The 15,462-nt window shown below is 28.3% G+C and overlaps 1 protein-coding gene across 3 annotated transcripts in view; it reads left to right on the top strand.

Moving 5' to 3' along the window:
• The window catches only part of LOC126858570 (adenylate cyclase type 2), a 36,312-nt gene that overhangs the window by 3,180 nt on the left and 17,670 nt on the right, over positions 1 to 15,462 (top strand). For 2 of the 3 annotated variants that reach the window (XM_050609009.1, XM_050609008.1), the window contains exons 2-5: positions 11,084 to 11,250; positions 12,134 to 12,466; positions 12,801 to 12,995; positions 14,540 to 14,649. In XM_050609009.1, coding sequence (XP_050464966.1) covers positions 11,084 to 11,250; positions 12,134 to 12,466; positions 12,801 to 12,995; positions 14,540 to 14,649 — 805 coding nt within the window. Of the gene's footprint in view, positions 1 to 11,083; positions 11,251 to 12,133; positions 12,467 to 12,800; positions 12,996 to 14,539; positions 14,650 to 15,462 lie in introns of those variants that run through there. The other variant, XM_050609010.1, reaches the window with a different exon arrangement.

Here is a 15,462-nt window from a genome sequence, read left to right as displayed (position 1 = left end):
GAAATAATAAACAACGGTGAACTAAACTTTGTGAATTAGCATTTGAATTTCTAGTCTAAATATTTTCAAGAAATTTAATTTATTATATTATATTTTCTTTAATAAAATATTGCTTTTTTTTAATTAAAATTCCAAAATCAATATATATTTGAAAAATCAATATATATGTGAAAAATAAATATATATTTCTATAAAATAAATTCTATAAAAAATTTCTATAGGATTTATGTTTGATGAAAACAAATAGATTATTTAATGACAATTATTTTTAATTATTAACAAATCATAATTTTCTAGAAGCAGTAAAAATATTAATTTTAGTCTTGAATAAAAAAGTTTATTTATATTATTAAAAAATATATTCTTTATTGCCGGCTTATATAATTTAAATAAAAAATAAGATGATGCTTATTTATATAATAATTTCATGTTTATCAAATATAGAAATACTACAAACAATTATAATATTTGTTGTAAAAACTGCAAATGATCATTTAGAACACATTTGTAATTGAAATAATACATTTTAAACTCGTGATATAAGAGAAGTAAAACTTAAAAGTAAAAGTAAAAGCTAAAAGTAAAAAAGAGCAACAACTTTAAGTAATCTTGACACGCTTGACAAAGAACATAATTGTAACTATAAAAATTTTAAATATTGAAAAACTTTTGTAATAAAATATATTCAACGATCAGTTTTGTTCTATTCTGAATAATTATAAAAATATTTCTCTCTCTCTCTCTCTTTCCCTCTCTTACTACAATAATATTTTGTTCAAATATTAAAAATTTATGTTATCCCGTTTTATGCATATAAAATTCATACATTTTCTATTAACAGCATCGAGCAAGAGTTATTTGTGTAAGTGACAGTGTCATCGACTGATGACACTCTCACAGCATGCCAATCTGCGTTCGCAAGGAGATTTTGCGAATGTAGCACCGGACTCGATTTGAAACCGTGATAGGCACTGGATAGTGGATAGTCGAGGCCTGTCGATACCAGTAGCCCTAACCACTTCGTGTCAATTCTGATCTCCTGCGTTCGAGACTTTCCTCAATCGATTATAATCGACCAATGTCCGATAACTTACTCATCTCTTTCTTCTTTCAAAAATGTTCCTCGAATGTACTTATCACTTAAAAAAATAAACACAATTAAAAGATAGAAATTAAAAAATTACGATCACATTTGAAAAATAATCAGTAATTTAATATTTATAAATTAGAGAATAAAAAATCTAAAAGAAAAAGAACAATTACAATTAAAAAGTTATTTTAGTAATAAAATTTTTGTTTTATAAGAACGTTATAGAGAGAAATATCACTAAAATAAAATCTAATGAATCAAAGCGAAAAAAAAAGAAATATAAAGGAAAATTACATTTATCTATAAATCTTGTTACATAATTTTTTAACCTTAATTATAGAAACATTTTGTATTAAAATTTTAAACATAGCATGACAAGTGATCTTTCTTTAATCAAAAAATAATGAACAAAACATCATAGAATACGCAGTCAAACGTAGGATACGTCCTTGAAGGAGCGTGTACGTAATTGCATAGCAAAGGCTTTCAGCAACGAGAGTCCGCAGCATAACCTGTAGAATGGAGAACGCGTTGCAATAGAGAACTCGTATCACTAGGGATTCGCTGAAAAAAAAAAATAGGGCAGCCACATACCACGCATAGCCATTTTTATCTCTCATATTCTCTCCCAAAGGAGATGTAGAAACAGTATGACATCGCCATAAAAAGATATACATACGGGCGCTTAAAATTCTATAGTGCAATGAATATATGTATTATTCATTATCCTATCCCGAAAGATGAACTCGATAGATGATTGACATATTTAACTTTGCTATGCACATTTGTACTTATTATTTTATGACAAATTATTTTAATTTAATTGTAAACTTCTCCATTCTTTTCCATCGAGATAATTTATAGAACATTTTTCAGTTTGCCGTATGTAGAAGTTTAATCTAAATTATTATTAATTAATATAAATGCAATTTTATACATAAAACAATAGTAAACGAATGTGTGTGTGTGTGCGCGTGGTAATTTGTAGAATTTTTGCAAATATTACTGAAATACGCATCAAATTTAAAACAAGGAACAAACAAAACATATAGATATATTTTTTATATTTCTATTTCTATTTTTATTAAAAATATTGTTAGCTTAATGATTATGATATCATTATATATGATATGATTGTGATATTTTGTGTATCGAAAGCTTTATGTCATCTTTGAACAGCTAATATCGTTTTAATTCTACGGATACATCGGAAATAGGGCACGAAATAGAATGCACAGGCAAACCAAAAAGAAAAAATCTAATAATGTGTCTTCTGTTACTTTTCTTCATAATTTACGCATATTCCTCAATTTTGTTCAAAAATTATATTAAATTAATAAAATATTCTTTTTTGCAAAGATAAATTAAATTAAATATTTTATTCTTGATTTTTAATCTTTAATCCAAACCAAATTTTTGTCAAATTTTTACGAATTGAGTAATATTTTATATAAAATGTCTAATTTTTTTGCGTTTTCCCTCTGTCGTATGCCCTTCTGCAAAAATATACAAAATATGCATTTTTTACTCTGTTATTATCATTCCGCATTTGTTAGGATGCGATACGGATAGCAACATAAAAACACCTGCATATATAAACATATATATACATATATATATTTCGACAGTTGATTCAAGCTTCTCTAAATGTATTTATGTACAATATGAGATATGCAAAATCTGTCTCACGAAGTTTTCCTTCACTAAATGCAATAGGTATGCGGTGGTATTTTATTTTCGGCAAAATTCACTATTAATAAACGTGCGGATGGTGCATGGCATGATGCCCATTTCAAGCATAATGAATCTTCCCATATATCGTTTCATGCATATTACTTATGGTTAGAGAATATGTTTTTATGTAATTTTTGTTTGACAATAAAATTCCTGGCACTCGATCTGACTAAAGAGAAATAAATTTCCATTTCTTTTATAAAGCATAAGAAAAGCGTATGGTAAATAAAATTATTTTATATAACGCTATATCGTTCGAGTTTTTATGTAAGAGCATAAAACGCAATTTTAAATAAAATGATGTGAAATTTGATCAGTTCATCAATCTTTCAATATTAAATTCTATAGAGAAAATCAACAAAAGCAGAGAGGAAAAGCGAGAGAAACCTATATTGTTAATGTATTCAAAATAAAATGGTGTCAATCACATTTGACTTGTATTATCGCAAAAGCAACATTGAATAATCCAATATAGATTAATTTATAAACGCGCATAACGGAGGAGATTACACCAGTTATGTAAATATAGCACCAATTCCAAACAACCCGATTCCCGATTGGAACAATAACGCATCGAGACACCAACTGACCTAATGACACACTTTGTGCGTATTAGCAATTAAATATAAAATCAAGTATGCGGCCAGTGACTATCCGTGTCGCGGCTCGCGGCTGCGGTATCGAACAAGCGCGATAATTAGTTCGAGGCTGCCAGCGCGTCACAATTATTGCCGGCTTTTAAACAACAGGGAGTTGTCGCGGTCGGACTGAATATGTAGACGCCTTGTGAAATATCTGTCTTATGTTTGACGTGTGCAAATGTATGTACATACATTCCGCGACATCCGCACGTGCCGCACAATCGCGGTATCTCACGACGAAGCGCAATTGTTGCATCGTTGCTCGGTAATGTATCTAGTGTTCAATTTCGCGGAATTACGATACGGAATATTGGAAACAAGCGTGAAAGCATTAACACACATTTAGGCTTATACATGTTTATATTATAAGTTGCACTATATTTTTAAGATAAAATATATATTATAATGCAACATATTATAATGTTTTATAATGTTATTGTAATGTTTATTTTTTTAATTTTGTAATGTTATTGTTATATTTATTTAAAAAGAATTTTTTTTAAATAAATTTAAGTTGGATATTATTATTATATATTGTAATTTTATTTCAAATTTTATTTCGAGTTTTCTCCTTAATGTCCTAACAGTCCCTATAGTCCTGACAATTTAATTTTGCTGAAAATCAGCAAAAATTCGAGATTTAAAATTTATCCCTGATTATGTACCTAACCGAGTGTCCTAACTGCGTGCCCTAACCGCGTTCCCTAATCGCGCGCCCTATTCGCGTGCCCTAACCGCGTATCTTAATCATACCCTATGTGTCTCTCATATATGTGCGCATTTTGGTCAGTATTAGCCGTTTCTTTTGCGTAGCTTATATGCATTCTTCAGGCCAGTTGGACCTACCTTTCGTTGCTCCTGGCCACTTCCTGAATTGATCTCTAATCAGAGATCGGAAAAGGATACACATTTCTTTTATCGCCGGTTATTTATTGTCGCCGGTGAATAGGCGCAAAATTTTTCTTGCTCATAAGAAAATATGAACAGATGAGCGTAAATATTTCACGCTCGTACGATATTACGATCATTTGTTAAATGTTCATTTTAATATAATTTTAACTAAGACAAAGCCAAATTATCAATCAAAATTTTGATTAAAAAAGTATGCTAAATTATGATAAATATATAAATTTGATTAAAATTTATATATTAATATATATAATTTATTTAACAATATAATAATGGATATATAATAATATATAATATTAATTTATGTAATAAGATATAATAATATATGATTTATAATAAAATAAGATTAATTTACAAAATATTTATGGCATTTGTTATCATATTATAATTAATTTAATTGATTGATCATTTGGTCTCTTATATCAGTTAAAACAAAGTTTAAGAACAAAGTCTACAAACAAATTCTACATATAATATGGATGAGCGCATCGGATATAAATCCGTAAAAAATGAGGATAAAATCGCCGCGCGTTAAAAGAATGCGAATTATCATGACACATATAATTGATAAAATTACTATCATTCTGTATTTAATAAATCAGATAAAATCTACAAATTGGAAAAAAATGTTTACTATAATTTTTCTTCTTTAATTTAGGCTTTAATTTATTTTTGCAATAGATGCAATGCATATTAAAAAGCTTATTAAAAGTTATTCAACTTAATCTGTTTAAGCTCATCCACTTAAAAGTAACGGATTTACTACAATCTATAATCTATAATCTACATCTACAATCTCTATGAATCCGTTACTTTAAAATTAAATAAAAATTTGTCACTCACCGGCACCGATGCGCAACAGCGGAGATTTGGTCTTGAGGCTACGTTGTCTGCAACACACAAATATAAAATCCAAATTATAACAACGCTTAAAATAATTAATATTTCAAGAAATTATTATTGTACGCATCGAATTTTATATATCTGATACGTATAATAATAAAAAGGTATATAAATATAATTTTATAAATTCTAAAAAAGAAAACTATTTTAAATAAAAACTTTTATAGCATGAGTCTCTCTTGTTTAAACTATTCAAACAATGATTGAATCGAATTAATGCGTGTGCGGGATTTATAATAATTAATATAAAAATAATAATACTCACTCTTGGGTTGCTCCGCCGGTGCAAGAGCCTCTCCTAAGGACTCTTCCTCCTCCTCTTAGATTGATTCACACGCGCGATATTTTAATGGCACTCCCGCACTTTTATTAAAAGATACTTCCGCACTTGTACGCGCGATACTTTGAACGACACTCCCGCACTTTCAAACTTCGGCACGATCGAATCCCGTGAATCGAATTTCACACGTGAATCGTACTGCGAGTCGACAACTTTATTGCTCGAGCGTTGCTGTATGACTGATAACAAGGCTATAAATCGTAAGACGTTAACAATAGCGCGCTAATGTTTACATCGCCAAGGCCGAATACAATGTTATTGTTTTCGCGGCCGAAAATATGTTGCGTGCTATAACACCGTATATACGGTGTTGAATATTAAATAATACAAATATTTTAAATTATAGATTAATTATTTAATAAACGATTAATATATCATGGAGCTTATTATTATATTAATCATTATTCGAACTTGCGATTTGACTATTTTATTACGCGTTCTCAAGCCGAATCATATTTAAATTAGTCAAAAAATCGAATAATGATAAAATATCGGATAAAATATAATTAAAAATCGAGTATTTTTAAAGAAATAATTATTGTTTATAAAGAGAGAAAAAGAGAAAGAGAGAGAAAGATCACGATAAAACAATAATTTATAATTTTGATTCTAATCATTTTGATTCTTGATTAAAACGTCATGCAAAATACGCGCTTCGAAATTTATCCATTATGATATAATTACGTATTATTCAAAATTTAAAGTGTGTAAAAGATAATTAATTATTTATTGTATCAAATTATTTTTCGATCCTTGTCGCGATCGCGTTTAATGATCTGGGTAGTACACCACGATCTAAAAGAAACTTTTAACATTTTTATGCTCAAACCAATATTGCAAAAGATATCGCGATATTTTTATTATTTTTATCTATTATTATTTATAAAAACTAAATTTTATAATATTTTATATAACACGCACATATACACGCGTGTATAATATTCTAATAATAATGTGCTGTGCAGCTCTCATTAAGATATCTACTTTTAAAAAGGTATATTAAATCGATACTGGCAATTACCTTTTTTTCGCGATGCTGATTGGTTATCTTGACGATGCACTGAACATTACTTTATATCGATAAAAGCTTGTCATAACTGAACGACACCGATTTTAATCTTTAATAAATTTGAGTTTAAATGTTAAGTGAGTGTGTAATTTTTATTTAATTTATTTTGAAAAAGTAGAAAAATTTAAATAAAAAAAACTAGAAGAATTTAATACGTAAGTAATTATATATACATACACATAAAATAAATGGCGCGCGCGTAGCGCGCGTTTATAATATTCTAGCACGATAAAATTGCTGTTGTTACCGAAAGATTAAATATCGGTAAAAATGAAGAAACGATTACATTTTGCAACCCGCATGTGCATCTCATGCATATCACACATCGACTTTACGCCTTCGTTAAATTCGTTCACTGCGTTCACGGTACGAAAAATTGTGAAAAGCGCGAAAACGTAAAGATAGCATAGCATATGGGGTTTGATAAGTGCTGAATCAACGTGATTGCGAAATTCCGGAACTAGAAATTCGTAATCAATACATTCGGGATGATGACAGAACGTGTGTCTCGTTTATATAATGACGCAATAATCTATCTCGCAGATGTGCTAATTGCGCCGAATTGATCCGAGTTTCTTGAGACGATATTAATAGTTACAACAATGAACTTGAACGGCATTACTTAAAGCGTAAGCAAATCGCTATCTTCTTCCTAATTGTCGGTATAAATGCACTTCAAAATATGTTTAATACAATAGTAATATTAATGTAAATTGCAAGTATTGGAAGAATGATAAATATATCGAAAAATATAGTAAAAAGTTGATGGTAACTTTTGACATTTATTTCAACAAAATCTTTATTTTAAATATTCATAATTATAATACTCAAAAGGAATGTAATATATATCAAATGAAAATATAATTTTATAATAATATAAAGCTGACTGATTTTAATATAAAAATATAATTTTCAATAATATTATTGATCATTGTTTAGATAAAGAAATGCAAAATGTTTTTAAAATTACAAATTTGTGTACAAAAAATTATAAAAATTTATTTTTTTTTTTTTATCAGAAATTGTATTTATATTAAAAATAATATTATATATTTTACTCTATAAAGAATCGTAGATTTATATTTAAATAGAGATTTACATGCAGAGCCACTTTTGTGTGAAAGTTATTTATTCTCATGATTTCTATGCAGAGACATACTTTTGTGCAACTGATGAGCAGAAGGTATTAAAAGATATATGAATATAGAGAAAGAACAAACTATTCTCAATCCGGAAAAAAAATTCTTTTGATTTAAACAGCAGTTTGCCACGCTGCTACATTTCACGATTAGTTATTGCAACTGACCAAAAGAAAAAAGAAATATTGGGCGAACGCCCAATTAAGTTGCGACACTTCATTAAAGTGCATTTTAATGAAGCGTCGCACAGTTTCTTTTCACACGAGAAACAGTTAAATAGAATGAAAAATAACAATACACAATATAACATGTAAGTAAAATAAAATTTATACGAATAGTGATGTTTTTTAATTGGATAAATTTATTTATATCGTACAATGAAGAAACTATTTCGCAAAAATTTATTAATGTAGAAAGAAGTGATTAAATGAAAAACGGATTGTCTGTGTTATTATTATGTATGTATAATATACTTTATTCTATTTTCTCTCAATTTTGTTTTCTTTTACATTTATTATTATTGTTATATTTTATTTAATTGATAATCCTATTGTAATGTCAGTTATATAATATTACGTTAGTTGTCACGTAACATTATCATGATTTACATTTGCGAATTACAGAGGCAATATGGTATACATGCAGCAGTTGGACGAAGCGAGCGGAATAATTTCGCGACCAATAATCCGAACATTGTAATCCATTTAATAAGGTGCTTAATTGCGCACCTTCAGGTATCATAGCTTATATCAACGCAAGAGAGCGGTAGCTAATTAGAATCATCGACACGTTTATCCTTGACTCTATCGAATTATTAGCTCAGATCGCGTGTCTGAACGCGACTTGTTTCATTAGCGAATTAGCTTGATTCATTTCGTCGGCGACGACTATTTCAATCAATTAAGTTAATGCATCTGCAGAGCTGCGTGGCCACGCAATACACGGCTACGCCTTTTTATTCATTACACTTTTACGCTTTCATTACAAAAATGCAATAAACGAACAAACAATGGATTACGCCATTCGTGATAATTGAAAAAAAAAAAAAGATTATTGTTATAAGAACTAGTTTAGATGTTCATTACAATAATGTTCAAAAATTTATGAAACCCGCAAGTGGATATGATATAAACGCGATTATTATATAAAACCTCTGCTTAAAAAAATATCAAAATAATTGAAAAAAATATGATGAAAAGATAGTTAGAAAGAGAGAAAGAAAGAGAAAGAGAGATAGACTAATACAAATTTAATATAATTTTAATTATAATATAAATTTGACACATCTACAAAAGAGTATCATAAATATATATATATATATATATTTTTTGTGCGAATATTTGCGCATAACTGATATTTATATAAAAAATTTGATAATTTTCCTAAATTATATATTCTATAAAAGTTTAAATATTGTAATAAAAATGTAAATACTACGTATATATATATATATATATATATATATATATATATATATATATATATTATAAGCAAACATAAAATCTGGTACTTCACAGTGATTCTTTGCCATTTGCACTGATCGATTTTCTAGACATGTTCGCTAGACATTTGATTCTCAAAACATTCACTTCACATGCATATCATTCACATATCAAGTTTCTATCGGGACGAATTATCGACGGAACATTATTATATTAAAGCTTCAAGTCACGAACTTGGAAATAATTTAATTTAATCAATCCTTTTTTTTTGTTCTGACGCCGAAACAGAATAAAATCTACCGACGCGACAAAAAAATATAGCGCATGATACAAGTATTAGGTCTTTTATGAAAGTAGTAAAAAACGAAGAAGAAAAACATTTTGCGAGGAAAGTAGTGAAATATTTGGTTTGTATATTCTTATAACTTGACACGTACTCCCTTATCATACCAAGATTGCAATGTCCATTACATGCTTTATTATCCGTTTCAAAGATCAAATACTAGCATAAATAAAATCTTATTACTTTTTTTTTAAATGGCAAGTAGTTTTAAATGGTAAATATATTATTTGAAATTAGTCTTAAACAGTTGATATATTTAGAGATATCGTGCAAAGTTGATAATATATATATATATATATATATATATATATATATATATATATATATATATCTCCCTCTTTCAATAAAATATTAAAAAAATATATAATATAATAAATAAAAAAATCCGAGTTCAGTGAAACGCATACTCCCTGTTTTCGCCAACCTACGATTGGCAGCAGTCAAGAGTAACAATATATAATATTTTTATATAAAATTGTATTGTTTTACAAAATAAATTAATTCTATTTAATTTTATTTATATTTTGTTGCGCTTAATTTAAGATCAGTTAAAGCTTTACATTACATTTTCACGTAATATCAAAAATTGTATTTTATCTTTGTTTACAATCTTCAACTTTATCTCATCCATCTAGTTGTAATTAAGAATGAAAATGTAAATTATTAATCAGTTTAATTAAGTTTGTGCTCACTCTATTTTTCCATATCGATCATAATCTTTTCTCTCTACTCGTCTTTTAAACCACTCCCAATTAACTTTTATGGATGCCACCATCCTCGACAAAAGGGTTTGTTATTAAAACGCATGCAATAACTTTGTATATTCTGTAAAGAATTTAACAATTTTTAACAAAAATTGCGAAAAATTATATATATATATATATAAATTAGATATTATTATTTAAAATAATATGTCAATGATATAACAATGTAAATATATATCATAAATCTGTTTCTTTTTTTAATTTGGAATATTAAACATACATGCATGATATATTAATATATTAATATAGTACAAGTATATGAAATATAATATTACAAATAACAATCTCATATATCTATGTTTAGCATATACAAATTGAAATTTTAAGGTACCAAGCTATATATGCGCACCAAAGAGAATTTGTAAGATCTGACTTTCTTTAATGCATAAATAATTAAGTACTATTATGTATTTATATGTAATAGTAATATGAAAGATGTTGCTCACAATAATTAAGAGGCCAATCATATATATATATATAATTACAAATGTATCATATTTACGACAAATTTCGCTCGTATTTAAAAAATTCTTCCTTGTTACGAGAATCCAATAGATATCTCTTCGCGACAACTATTAAGTTGTAATACATGTTCCAAATTCCTGGAATTTTCTTTCACATCTAGGAATTCCTTTGCACACATGTTACTTTCACATATAGAACATATGAATGGAACAAAGTTAATATAGAACTGCGACTTTTTTTCCAGAGAATCTCGGTGATGCTATGGACGACGATGCTGGCATTAAGGCACTTCAGGAACTTCGCGACAAATACGAAGGGAAACTGACGGCGTCTCTTTACACTGGAACACTTTGCGTCGCCGCAATTGCTTCACTAGTCGCTCTAGGTGCACTATGCTTCACTAATTATCCCGTAAGTATTATTAATAATCTTCTGTTTTTTTTTTTTTTTTACAAAATATCAAAAAACATTATATATTTATTAACATTTATTAATCATTATTTATTTTTTAACGTTGATTGAATAATAATTATTAAATTGTTATTAAATTATTTAAATTGTTAATAAGAAAAATTTTTCTTTTAACTTACTATCCCATTTTGCTATTTTGTAATTAACCATCATTTTCAAAAATCAATGCTTGTTTAAAAAAAAGTTCAAGTTATGTCTAAGTTGAAATATCATTACCTTACAAGAGTAGAAATTACAAGATGATGATCGAAGCCGCAATTAATTTTCAATTAAAACTTCATCCAACGCTCTCCTTTGTAATGGATCGATATCGGTTCAAGGTGCCTCTTGGCACTGTGCATACGTATTCTTCGCGAATCAGTTAACAAAATGTGTCCCAACGTTAAACCACAGAATATTCGTTAGCAAAATCCAAGAATTAATATTGATATCGGTGATGTAAAGGTAAGGCATTAAAAGCTGTTCAAACCGATTTGCCAAGAATACATAAAACTAAGATTGGATTCACAAAAAATAAACAATGTTGATTCTTCTATATTAGCAATTCACGTATTAGAAAATTAATAACGTTATTTATCTTAAATCGAAAAAAATTCCCCTCCTATTTCTTCTCGCGGCTTTAAAAAATAATACATATGTAAGATCAGTCGTCAATAAGACAAATTTGTTTCAAGAGATCCGACGAAAATTTAAAATTTAACAAAAATTTCGAGTTGTAAAAATAATTAAAATTCTGACAGCCAATAAGTGAAATAAGTTTAATAAAACATATCAAAGATAAGTTCATAGAACGAATTGCTCTCGCCTAAAAAATATTTTTCAGAAGCTGCTCCACGTCAATCTTGTATCTGTATCAACATTGACGACCATGCTCATCGTATCCTTGACACTTTTAGTGATCACGCAATTATCTTCCACTATGACCTCCAAACGGTCCAGGATTGTAATAGGCTTAACATCCTCCATCACACTCGGCCTAGGAATTCTAATATTAGAAGGTGTCCTGCCCTTGTTTGCCTGCATTCTGTCAATAATCGCGATTCTGCCTAAAATGAGGTGGAAAATACCGTTTATCATCGGCTGTATCCTGGCTATCGCGCATGTTTCGAGAAGATTTAGATTTGAAGATCTGTCCAACTATTATAATGTAATTCAGGTAAATGTAACCGAGTTCTTTTTATAATCTCTTTTTAATCAATCTAGTATATATTATAAAGAATATAATAAATCATACAATAGGAAATTACTATAAAGAATTTCTGAAAACATCCTCTAATTAAATCATATTATTAGACATACGTATAGACACCTATTTATATCGCAAAAATTACTTTAGAGAAAACTTGTAAAACTTTAAAACGCGTTTTGATGTTACATTGAAGCAAACGATATTATATATTCTGAATCTTGTTAGAAACTAAAGTTTTTAAGAATATGCTTTAATCGATATACATGTATCAGGCATTTTGGAGAAATATTTTTTTCGACAGATTGTTGTGGAGATCGCGTTTCTTCTAGCTGCTATCCTCGCAGGTATGTACTATAGGATTTTGACGGCGACAGCGCATCGAAAAACTTTCTCGGGCACGAAGACGGTAATCGAATCGCGAATCAAGTTAGAATGCGAGAGAGAGCAACAGGAACAATTATTGCTGAGCGTTATTCCCGCCTACATCGCGGCAGAGGTGAGCTATAAAAATGTATTGCGCAAAATTATTCTCCGTGAATTCAATTAAAATCTAGATTACCGTTCATTACGGAAGCACAAGCGATAAGTTTCTCGCTGTGCGTGCCATGGAGATATGTTTATGTATGTAAAGCTTTTTGCCATTATACACGATCAATCGATTAATGTTTAATTAAATTTTAGCTTACGATATATTTTCGGCTTTTGACTTTCATATGTATACCAGTCACAAGAAATTAATTTAACAAAATTTTGCGAAAAATGAAACTTGCAAGTGCTTACATTTCTAGAAGCAAGTAATATCTCTAATTTAAAAAAAGTAAAGTTAAATTCTAAACACGATTGTTTCTTCATCGTACTTTGCGTATATTACGATCTATGCACGATCTTAAAAATCAACTTTCGTGAGATAGATTAGTAATTAAGAGCGAAAAGTTATCACTGTAAAAATAGATTTCGATTGGTAAGAATCTTGTTTGAAACGAGAGACGGATAAGATATATGGTTTAAAATATTTATGGAAGTTTTATGTCAGTTATTTATGGCACGCGCGCATAGGAGCAGCAAAGTCGAAAGGTCTTCGTAATCGTGTTAATTACATATCTGACAGAGAAGAGACACTTTTATTCGCGCGCGGAACAGCTCGGCGGGACTATACAATATTACATAAATATACATCAGGGATAGTTTTCGGACATATTCATGGAACCTATCGTTAAGTCCAACGAATGTGTTATCCCTTTACGCAAATCCTCAACGAGATCCTTTTTGCAGCGACAAACTTTGCATGTTTACAATTTTAGATATATATGATCTATATACCACATATTGCTACAATACATATCATTTTACAAGTCAGTATAAATTAACAGATAAATTAACAGTATAAATAAACAGATTTGAGTTAGTTCTAGCAGTTCTATATATCTACATTTATAAAATCTTTATAGAAAAATGTTAAAAAATAACTAAATGAAGAAATTATTCTTTATTAATATATATAATATATTTTACACTAATTTTTAATATTTCTATAAATATTATTAAGAAATCAATTACTTTTAATAATACTTATGATGCGAAGCGGATTTGTTTATTGAAATTGATTGCAATTCAGATTTCGATTGTTTTTGAATGCAAGCATTATTATATTATAACAATATCAATGTGCAACATGAATAATTTACGACTTTAAATGAATGGTGTTGTGTTTAATTTGCAAATTAAAGATTATTGGCATACACAATGTTTTGTAGATGCGACATTGTATAATGCACAAATTTTCAATTTATCTCTCTCTCTCTCTCTCTCTCTCTCTCTCTCTCTCTCTCGTTCTCTCTCTCTTTCTCTCGCCCTTTCTTCCTTTCTCATAAAAATAGATAAATATAATATTTGAACATGATGCAGGATCAATTTAATTATTACAAAGCTTTTACGTAACGAGACTTATATTTATCTTTAGAAAACTGTAGTATCTTTATATATAGATAATGTTTTCATTAAAAAAAAAATATTAGTACATTATAATATATTTTATTGCAGGTAAAAAGAAGTATAATGCTGAAAATGGCGGATGCTTGTCAGGAAGTTAATAAGCAGCATAAGCAAACCACGTTCCAAGAGATGTATGTACAGCGACATAATAACGTTAGGTACGTCATTAAAATTTATGGTCTATCTCTTCGATCGTAATAAGTTCGAGAAAACACATTTTTATACAATAATTTTTAATTGATATAAAAAATGTCATTCTCCTCTTCATAAATCCGAAATAAATAAATGTTCTAATAAATTATAATATAATTTTGATTCTGCAAAAGAATCAACATTTAAGCTTTAAACGTTCCTTGATATCTTTACTACGAAAATATTCATACACAAATTTCATTAATACAGATATCCGTTTGAATCGATTTGCAACGAGAAAGGTAACGTTAAAAATAATGTAAAGTTGTATTTCACACAAGGTCAAAGAGGAAATAATTTAATCAGTTTTAAAAAGAGAAACTGTGTAAAAAGAGAGTCTGTATAGTTCTCTCGACAATTATATAGATCGAAAATAACAAGAAATATCGATTACATGAAATTAAACGCATATAGGGTATGTCACTTTTGATCGCTCCTCTTTTTATGCCTCTATTCAGCGATGTCTGAATTTAAATCACGTGCATGCACGATTGTGCAGCATCCAATTTAATTCGTGTGCATTTTAAACATCAAATCAGATCGATCAAAAGGAAATTTTTTTTCAATATGCTCTTCTCTATTTAAAATATATTTTTCAAATGCTTCCAAGATTAATGTAAAATACGCGATGTTGAAAATATATAATTTTATTCGTTTCTTAAAATACTTTCTTGTAAAAATTTTCAGGTAGAAATAAATTACTCTTTATCTATATTATACAAATTTAAATTTAATCTTTACATTAATATTCTTTGACAAAATGTAAAATAATTTATTAA

The sequence above is a fragment of the Cataglyphis hispanica genome, chromosome 26 (genome assembly GCF_021464435.1).
Source record: "Cataglyphis hispanica isolate Lineage 1 chromosome 26, ULB_Chis1_1.0, whole genome shotgun sequence".
NCBI classification, from domain to species: domain Eukaryota; kingdom Metazoa; phylum Arthropoda; class Insecta; order Hymenoptera; family Formicidae; genus Cataglyphis; species Cataglyphis hispanica.
The sequence above is the reverse complement of the archived record's forward strand: the minus strand, read 5'-3'. Positions and strand labels throughout refer to the sequence as shown.